Source organism: Prunus persica, chromosome G7, assembly GCF_000346465.2.
Source record: "Prunus persica cultivar Lovell chromosome G7, Prunus_persica_NCBIv2, whole genome shotgun sequence".
NCBI lineage: Eukaryota > Viridiplantae > Streptophyta > Magnoliopsida > Rosales > Rosaceae > Prunus > Prunus persica.
Genome location: NC_034015.1, coordinates 5,164,730 through 5,174,673, shown reverse-complemented (window position 1 = coordinate 5,174,673; position 9,944 = coordinate 5,164,730). Strand labels below are relative to the sequence as shown.

Sequence of the window (9,944 nt, the reverse complement as noted above, 5' to 3'; positions counted from 1 at the left end):
TTCACTGCGCCCTCGACTTGAGAATCAAGGAGATTAGCTTGCTGGTTTTTCCATCTTCCAATCCACAACAAATCAAACGAAACCTGGCGAAAAAAAAGTGAACACTTTGCTGAAGAACGAAGCTTCATGTTTGTTTCTCTTCAAAGCCCTAAGCCGTTTTCGCTCGCTACTACTAACGAGCTCTCGATTGATTTCCCTTCCTTTAGCTACTCAGATATTTCAATTCACTAAGTTTCAAAAGTCCAAAAAGTGTAGACTAGCCTCGGAGCTTGGATACGGTTTCTTGATCGAAGATCCATGAATCACAGACGATATCTCCCCATGGCCTTTCGCCTTTGAAAGCGTCCTTCCTTCCTAATGCCCTGGCATCTATCCAATGCATTCTTTTTGATCTGGTGCTAAGGTACACTGAACACCAACCCAATCTCGAAAAAGAAAATACCCGTGATTGAACGCTTTGTCATTAGAGTGTTATAACCTTAAATAACGATAAAGCGCTTTTTTTTTTCTTTACTCAACTCGTAAAGGCAAACAAAAAAGGGATTCTCCTAAAATCAAAACTATTTCTCCTTTCTTTTCTACGCTATGAGATTTCTTCTCTTATGAAATTTCTAGTTTGATCGCGGGCGATACACTTCTCCCCAATATGAGATAGATTGCTGCTATAGTTAGAACTCCAACTGCTCTCTCGATATGGAGTTTCTACTCTACATGCCGTCTACTCTCTCGAGGTCGTCCTTCTCTAGGTATAAGGAAACTTATAGTGCTAGCAGATTAGGAGTACGAAAGTTAGCCCTACAATAGGGGCAATGTTATCTATAGAACGGGAATTTGAATCCTCTCTTAAAGTCCTTTATTGATTTCAAGTCGGGAATAGAGTTGTGGTAAGTAATATAGATCCCTCATTACCTTTGTAATATTATTACAATCTTCCAACACAGGGAAAAGATTGTTTATCCCAATCCTATATCGTTTGTTGATAGATAGGGTTGACAAGAGAGGTTTTCAGATATTGTGGAAAGAGCGGGGTCTCCCGCTTTTTCTTCTCGCTAATGATTGACATTCTTTTCTTCCCCATTCCGGCATGATCAAAGAAGCTATGGTTGACCTGGTCCCCTTTGAAGATAAGACCGTCCTTTTTCTTTCTGTGGTTCTTTTCAGCTTTAAAGTTGTAAATCAACCCTCTTTGCTCCTCTTTCTTTCCAAGGGCACTGCTTTATTGCGTGCATTTGGTGTGCTATTGAATAACATTCCTATAAGTGGTCAAAGTCTCTCCCCATCTCAAGGAGGTCCTTTACTTTGGTTGGCTAGTCGATCTTCCTCTTTCCGAATTTACATTTTGATCACCCTTGTTGTACTTGTTCTTTCGAAGGATCACCTATCGACTTCCTTGAACCTTTCATCTCTCCACATCACTAACGAAAGTGTGGGTGCCCACATTTGCGACTTTACTGAGGATAGAAAAGACTCCAATGCATCCATGGCTATTTCCAAACAAAGACCCAATTCAATGAGCTTAACCTGCATACACTTGCACTTTTTTTGCCCTATAACCAGGCGAATTCTAGTTTCTAGGGCTTGGCCCACTCGCCCTGTGCTGTGACAACGACCAATTTCCTCTACCACACGGACCAGTACCCATGGCCCACTCCAGACCATGATATATGTCAAGAAGAGCAACTGCGTTGATGACCAAGGTAGTTCACCTTAAATAGCCCATCTTGAGAGGCACAATGGGAGCTTCCTCCCCCAAGCCTTACCAGAGTTATAAGGAGACACTTAGCCACACTAGAGAGCTTAGAAATTTCCCATAGGTCAACCCTGTCTTGTGTGACTGCGTGTGCTTGTTAGATTGCTTGGGATTCTATGTTGGGCCCACTCTTTTTCGCCTTAGGAAAATTTACTTATAGGTTGTGTTTCTAGGCCCTATGATGAACCTTTAGAATAAATAGGGAAGGGCTTTGAATTAAACCCGATATGTGAGACTTAGGATTCAATACGACTTGAGCCCATAAGGATTACGACTTAAACCCAATATGTGGTTTTGTCATACAATAAGATCCAATTTGTTTGGACTAGTTAGGATCGGGCTATTACCTTGAATGAGGCCTAACGTGTACACCTTTTGTCATGAGGATGTGATCCTATTCTTATCCACCGATGGGTCTTGTTCTAAGTCCAATCCTCTTGTCTTAGAGTAGGATATCCATAAACCTTAAATCGCAAGAACAATTCCTTTTTGGTTGACAACCTATGTTGGGCTGACTAAGCCCACTATCCTAATAGGGTCCCATCTTGTGTCGGGTTAAGGCTCCACCTCATGTTGGGTTAAGGGCTTAGTGGAAGCCAATTTGTTCACTTGTAGTCTAGGGCTTTGCTTGGCATTGGGCTTTAGTTAAGCTACATCCATTTTAGAATAGGATCTTTAATGTAGCCCAACCCATAGAGTTCGGTCACTTGGTCTGAATGTCTTTCTTCTATTCCACAATGGGTTTTCCCCTTTTAGGATTAGTTTTCTATCCCATATCGTGTTGTGCTAAGCTCAGACTAAGGGTTCGTGTTGTGTCTCAGAGTAAGGGTTGAAGCTATGGTGGGTTGGCAGAGGAATCTGCAGTCCCTAATCAGTCATATTGGTAAACGAGTATCTGCTGCAAACTTTTCTTCTTCTTCTTCTCATTTTCAGAGACTCTGGAGACCATCTCCTCAAACCATTGCAAGGCCTCTTTATCACTGCTTTCAGCACTTGGTAATCACAATACTTTTTAATTTTAAGACTCGGGGATTTTTTTTCTTCTTTCTTTCAATTTCAACTTCTGTTTCAATTGTCACATTTTTTTGTCTTTGTTTTCGCTATCAAAGGGGATTTCCAGTTCAAGGAACTTGCTTGCAGATTCGTCTGTCGAATCACCTCTTCAATCTACGGTGGCTCCTGTCTCTGCATCAGATGGTGAAAGGAATGAAGAACACAACCAGAAACCGCTCTCTAAACCTTCACAAGTTCAATTTGTCTTAAAGGGCATAAAAATGGTACCATATTTGCATCCTTTTAAAGGTTTCCAAGAGATTCTAAGTTTTTTGTTGTTGTTGTTTTTGTTGTTTTTTTGTTTTTTTTTTGTTTCTGGAATATTTTTGAACCATCTGGACATTAAACATTTCTTCTCTCAAGTGGGTTATAACGTTCCTTTCATGCACATTAATCAACTTTTATTTTGGACTAGGAACCGTAACGGATTTTTGTTACATACACTAATCTCTCAACACCAATTTGAATGCTTATTGCTTTCTGTCTAAAGCACAGTTGACTGGTTCAGTTACCTTGGGATGCCTAAATTTGAGGGGGGTTTGAACAACTTAGAAGAACTGTTACTTTCTGTATTATTGTTTGTGCTGTTATTTATGTGGGGTGTGGTGTATTTGGGAAATGACTGCAGTGCAAAGGGGGTTTGCGGGCATTCTTTGTGCCCGGGGGAGCAATGGGTTTTTGTTAAAAGTAATGTCTGTTGTTTTTTGCTTTGAAGTTGTTGGCTGCTAATAATACTAGCAATTGAAAGGATATCTTAGATATTTCATCTTCACATTAGCATCAAAGGATCTTTGATCACCTAACTGACTGCTTAAGTCTATGTTTGATGGTGTTTTCAACTTCTTCCCCCTTTTTTCTCAGCATACATTTATTAGTTGCTCACTTCCTGCTTGCAGAGCTCTAATAAGGTCAACTTGGTTGCTAAACTGATTCGTGGTATGCGTGTTGAAGATGCATTGTTGCAACTGCAAGTGACAGACAAGCAAGCTGTAAAAACTGTGTATCAGGTTATTGAGCCATTCTGCACTTTCTTAGTATAAGTTCAACTTTATAAAACAATTGCATAAATAAGGAGCGCAGGAACTGATTTTCATTTTTGAATTGTTATGACTTGTAAGAAGGCAGGAATACTGTATATGAGAGATTCACCTTATTGTGGTACCATCAAATGTTTTATATATATCCTTTTGATATTTCTTTCCTGTAAGCATTAGTTATCATCATATGAATGATTCCGTTTGTTGAATTTGAATCAGTTTTGGTTTTGATATTTTGTTCACAATTCTTTGATTATGCTCATCTAGAAACCACGGAATGTCAACATTATGTAATAAGGTACTGTTTTGCAGGCTCTTCACTCCGCCCGAGCAGAAGCAACATATAATCATGGGTTGGATCCAGAACGTCTCCTTGTTGGTAAATAAAGCAAGTCAAGTAAAGTTTCCTTTATTTATTTGTATTATTTTTCTTAAAAACTCAATCCTCATTATTCTGCAATCTCTCCTTATTACAGCTGGGGCATTTGTTGGAAAGGGATTCTTGGGATTCCACAAGAACAGACTTTACTACCATGGTAAAAGCAACAATGGAACTAAAGTGAGACCAAACAACTACCAATTGATGGTGACGCTGAGGGAGATTACTCCTGAAGAGGAGGGGGAGATAGCCAGGCAGAGAGCCAACAATTTTCTCTATCTCACTAAGCGCCTCCGGCTCACTAAGAAGGAAAATAAGTTTGTTCCTCGCCAGCTTATCAGAAACCACAAAGGCAAAGTCAGTAGTAGTCAGCGAAGTGGTATGACTTCGTGAGCAAGGTTCCTTCCCATGCTTAAGCATTCTGAAAGAGTTTTGAGACACATTAGAGACCTCCTCCTTTGTCTTTTGGAGTTTAATAAAATTGTCTTGTAGAAATGAGAAAAACCGAAGTGCCAGAGTAGGAGCAACCTTGTTTCAGTTTCTAATAGTGGCTGCATGTGGTTTTAAATGCTTAGGTGTAGATTATCATCAAATCATTTCTATCTTGTTGCATTGAGAATATAATTTTGAAATGAACTGTACTTCTTTCACCTTCGTCATTGGCCTTTTATTTAAGCAGGGCATGGCTCTGGGCTGTAAGCACAGGTAGATTTCCAAATTGATTTTCGTAAGTGAAAAAATAGAAATATAATCACCCTCTAGAACGAGTTCAGTAAAAGAAAAGGCATACTAGTTAATGTTTGCATTGTTGTTATCTTGATTCTCCCTTAGTAGTAGATGATTAAATGCAGAGAGCCATTTTTATCTTTCTGTTATTGGCAATTTATTTGGAAGTTCACACCATACTTGCTCGCTAGTGTTGTGTTGCCTGAAAAGGCAAGCTTAGTTGAGCAATTTCAGGTCCTCAGTTGAGCTTGAGCCTCTTTATTGAATGTGTTGGCTCGATTTAGCATCAGCCTCTAAATATGGCCAAGGATGCTTGTAATATGTGTACTTCATCCTCAGCTCCTTTTGCCACAACTCACAGGTTTCTGTTTGGAACAAACTAGTTGGAAACTACTCCATAGGTCCACCTTAGTATTTTTGCTGTAACATGGAGTGTTTGGGAACCTTTTTGTGTTATGTTATTTTTGTTTAGTTGTTCAAGTGTCTGAGCAAATACGACAGTGAAAATGTTAGAAATGTTAACCAAACTTATACACCATTTTCAGCTTGTCACGTTAAAGAAAAATTAAAGAGAGATGCTATTTCAAGTTTTCAAAATCCTTATTTTTGTTAAAAATAATGAAAAATATAATAAATAAACTCATAAATAAGATTTTAAAAAGAACCCTTTGAATTTTATGTGGAACTTGAAAATGGAATTTTTTTAGATCAGATTGTGAATTTGAGATCATGAAATGAAAGTGCATGTTACAAAGAGGTTGTAGTATACTTCGGTGAATTTTTATGGAATTAGGATGATTTTTTGGTGAATTTTGGATTTAGAAGTCCCAAGGCTTGGACTTGGTCTGTGGTAGAACGCAATAATCGAGTGGTCAAGTCCAAGTTAGGAGGTTCTAAATACTCATTTTGATAATTGGAGTGCATTTCATGTGTGGTGATGTAAAGTTATGGAATGAAAAAAAATAAAAAATGAAAACAGTTTCAAGTTATTAATGATGATTTTGAAAACTAGATTTCACTCTCTTTTTTATAACTGAAAATGAAATCTATTACAAAACATGTTTTCAGTTTTCAATTTAAAAAAAAAATGAAAAAGAAATGTTGTGAAACAACTCCTTAGCAAATCCCTCAAAGTGACCAAACTTTGCATGTGAGTTGTTTCTCTTTCTAATAAATCCCTTCCTTTCCTAAATCAAAAGAGTAACCCATTTTTACCGTACAATATTTGCTGTAATGAAGTGAACAAACCTCCACTCTCCCATAAAGTGTGTACGTGTCATCAGGTGAAGGTGCGTCGAGTCGAAATCTCAGATTCCGCACGAGCGTGATTTTCACGCGCTACAAAAGACAGGGAGATAAAAACGTATATAATATTCAGAAAAAAATAAAAATGATAAAGAAAAATCTATGGATCTCAAGTCTATGGATCTTGTTGTAACACTCACTCTCAAGTCTCAAGTCTCAAGTATGGCATGATAGACCCTCAAATCCCGGAATTTTAAAAAAATAAAAAAATAAAAAAATAAATTTAAAACTCCCATAAAAATCATCACAAAGAGGAAAAAAAATTAATAAAACAAAACAAAAACAATCAGCAACAACAAAGAAACAGTACCCCATCAACCCTTCACAAAAGCGGAAAAGAAGAAACAAGATCCACCTCGAACCTCTCTCCTCACCTATCCATCCCCTCACCTCCCTCCCTCCCTCCCTCAACCTCGCAACAATTCAATCCAATTCCAAATCCGAATCCACCCTACCAAATAGCTGGCTGTTTTTGTTGTTGCTTTTTAAGTGGTTAATTATTCATTCTCAAATCTGAGCTGAGCTGAGCTGAGCTGTGGGATGATGAGTGTGTGAGGAGGAAATTAGGAGAGCAAAATAGTGGGAATTGGGTTGGTGGGTAAGCAGCTGAGTGTTGTAGAAGAGTTTGTAGGAGTGAGGAGGAAGAGGAGGAGGAGGAGGAGGAGAGAGAGAGAGATTCATAAGAAAACAATAATGAGGGAAGATGAGTCCAATTGGTTCTCCAGGTGGGAAGAAGAGCTTCCTTCACCCGAGGAGCTCATGCCCTTATCCCAAACCCTAATCACTCCTGATCTTGCCTTGGCCTTTGACATCAGAAACAACAACCCCAACAACCCAAGTAGCCCCCAAAACCAACAACCCCCACAACCTCCTCAGCCACCACATACCCCTCCACCTCCTCCTCCTTCCTCCTTGCCTCCCGCCACCCCGACCCACCCCAACTCCTCCGCCGAATTCGCCGATTCTGCCGACCTGGGGTCTGGTGCGGGCGGGGAAGAGCCCGCCCGCACGCTCAAGCGGCCCCGCCTCGTGTGGACCCCGCAGCTCCACAAGCGCTTTGTGGACGCCGTGGCACACTTGGGGATCAAGAACGCCGTCCCCAAGACCATAATGCAGCTCATGAGCGTGGACGGCCTCACCCGGGAGAATGTTGCCAGCCATTTGCAGAAGTACCGTCTCTATCTCAAGCGTATGCAGGGCTTGTCCGGCGGAGGCAGCGGCGGCGGCGGAGGCGGAGGCGGAGGATTGGCAGCCTCCGCAGACCCCGCCACCGATCATTTGTTTGCAAGCTCGCCGGTTCCGGCTCATTTCCTGCACCCGCATCCCGGGGGAAGGCCCAATTCGGAGCATTTCATGCCCTTCGTGCCGGTGGCTCTGCAGCAGCACCATCACCAGCAGCAGCAGCAGCAGCAGCAGATGGCTGCGGCTGCGGCTGCGGCGGTGGCAGCCCATCCCCAGTATCACAGGCAGGTGGGGCATTTTGGGTCCCCACCAAATGGCCAATTTGAGCATCCATTCTTGGCAAGGCAGTCGTCACAGCCAGTTCATAGGATGGGGGCGCCACTGCATAATCCAGTGCCAGGAAGCTATGTAGAGGACTTGGAATCAGCTAATGCAACTGGTGGCAGGAAAGTTCTTACTCTGTTTCCAACCGGGGAGGATTGAATTTGTGTAATTGTCATCAGTTTTGTTTTCATCTTGCTTTTGAGTTCATTTAATTTCTGGGTCTTGTGAAATTGGTGTGTGGTTGTACTTGTTAGAGGTTTGATTCAGGATCTAAATTATTGGATTTCCTTGTTGTGTTAGTGGGTCTTAGTAACCTTGGTTGGTGGTGATTGCTAGTGGGCTTCAAATGAGATCTGTGAATTCCATTTCCAGATCCAAAATTTCAGGTTACTAAGCGTTGGTGACCATCGGGGTTTGTTTCACTGTAATTTATGGAGTTGAGTAGTATTAGGGGGCGTCTCTATGTGGCCTTTTCTCTGGAACTGCTACTTGTGTAATTATATTGCTGGTAGTAGCATCTAATCTATATCTCCCCTGTCACCCTCTAGTGATGTCACTCAAAGCGACAGCAATTCAAGCCCTTCTCCGTGTTATACTGACAAATCAACTGGGTTTTCATTGAACTCGGAGTCTTCTTGCTGGGGGGAGGGGTTTTCTCATTGGTATTGCCGGTGGGGGTGGAAGAAGCGACAAACGACTAATTTTGAGCTTGCAGATGAGGATAAATAATGTTGGCAAGTGCTTTCTTATGTATGTTCTCTGGATAGCTAAGGATGCTGTTGGTAACTGTGCTTAACATATTTGCTACTGCATTTCTTGGCTTATCAAGAAATATCTTCTTTGTGGAGTTTTATGCCTTTGCATCTCTTAGTTTAGTCTCATGTAGAGGTAAGTTGTACTTGTTGTACATTGTGTGACTTTGTAGACAACTTAAACCCTGATATTAGGGGATCTGTCGAAACAATTCTGATTTTATAAGAAGGTTATCTTAATGCTACATGACCTTTGATTTCATATGGCTTTATATCTTGGTGCTTTGATCACTTTATAGCTCATATATTCTTTCGTGTTGCATCAAATAAGGGACTCAGCAATTCTTTGTTGTTTGCATATTTACTGGGATATTAGTTTTATTATAGATTGTCTTTCTTGATCACTATTGAAAACAACACCAATCTAAAGCATGAGGTAATGGAAGATCACTCAGTTTCAAATAATTTTTTTTGGTTAAACATTTGCAAATATTTAGATGAAGGTGAAATAGAAAATACTGGTGGAAGGATTAATTGATGTAGCAGCATCCTCAAAGTTGACAAAGTTGTGAGAGTCCCATTAAGTTATTTCTTTTTCCTTGTAAATTTGTAATGCAAGTGACTAGAATTATATATGATGAAAGCGATAGAGAATGGTATAGTAATAGTATAGACCCCCTTTTAAAGTGAAAGTTTGATGGTAATTACTAATTATGAGTAGATTTAATCCTTTTATCACATAATTGCTCAGCCTGAAATGAAAATTCAAAAACATTAAACTGTCTGGAGGGTTGTTGGTGAAACCTTAAATTCTCGTAACTGCATGGTGAAAAAAATGGTCTCTGTTTTCCATATATTGAAGTATTGGAGATAGTCAGAGTTCTTGGTGTCTAATTTCGTGAAGTGAATTCCATAGTTCCTCATAGTTTAATACTATCCATATTTATCGCATCCTTCTTACATCCCCGCCATAGTTTTAACTTACCTGTCCAGCTTGCAAGGTTATATTGTAGTTAAACCTAGAATAAGAGAATCTGCATATTCTTGTTCTTGCTTCCCAACCATCAGTTTTAACTTACCTGTCCTTCATGCAAGTGAATATTGTAGCTAAGCGTAGAATAAAAAGAATCTGCGTAATCTTGTGATTACAGCATGACAACCTGCTGTTATTCATGTGTATCGTAATCTGGGTTGTGTGGGGTAGAAGGCTTTTATGAGTGCAAGCTCTTGAACCCAGTTATCACAACCCTTCTTCCTGTTTATTCTGTCGCCTGAGTCTTTCGAGCTCTCAAGAGCTTCTTTCACGAGAGGGCCATCAGGAACAAAATTTGTAAGCTGATCCATTTAAAGGGCTGATTGACCTTACAAGACTTTGCTTGCAGTGGACATTAGCCGTTTCTGCACAATTGAAACTCTGATTAGATCCTTAGCGCAAG

At 40.3% G+C, this 9,944-nt stretch overlaps 2 protein-coding genes across 2 annotated transcripts; both read left to right on the top strand.

The window, feature by feature from the left end:
- On the top strand, nucleotides 2,507-4,873 carry LOC18770707. The gene is made up of 5 exons (XM_007202393.2): nucleotides 2,507-2,746; nucleotides 2,860-3,027; nucleotides 3,700-3,810; nucleotides 4,153-4,219; nucleotides 4,317-4,873. Exons 1-5 carry the CDS (start codon nucleotides 2,588-2,590, stop codon nucleotides 4,610-4,612), a joined length of 801 nt encoding a protein of 266 aa, XP_007202455.1. The 5' UTR covers nucleotides 2,507-2,587; the 3' UTR covers nucleotides 4,613-4,873.
- LOC18771699 (transcription factor PCL1) lies at nucleotides 6,209-8,770 on the top strand. The gene has a single exon (XM_007203613.2). The coding sequence runs from the start codon at nucleotides 6,944-6,946 to the stop codon at nucleotides 7,913-7,915; it is 972 nt and encodes a 323-aa protein (XP_007203675.1). The 5' UTR covers nucleotides 6,209-6,943; the 3' UTR covers nucleotides 7,916-8,770.

What these genes read in the sequence shown, in the direction of transcription:
- LOC18771699 (XM_007203613.2), top strand. Translation starts at nt 6,944, where the DNA reads ATGAGGGAAGATGAGTCCAATTGGTTCTCCAGGTGGGAAGAAGAGCTT.
- LOC18770707 (XM_007202393.2), top strand. Translation starts at nt 2,588, where the DNA reads ATGGTGGGTTGGCAGAGGAATCTGCAGTCCCTAATCAGTCATATTGGT. An exon ending in ATCACTGCTTTCAGCACTTG is followed by an intron (nt 2,747 to 2,859) that starts GTAATCACAATA and finishes TCGCTATCAAAG; the next exon opens with GGGATTTCCAGTTCAAGGAA. An exon ending in CTGTAAAAACTGTGTATCAG is followed by an intron (nt 3,811 to 4,152) that starts GTTATTGAGCCA and finishes ACTGTTTTGCAG; the next exon opens with GCTCTTCACTCCGCCCGAGC.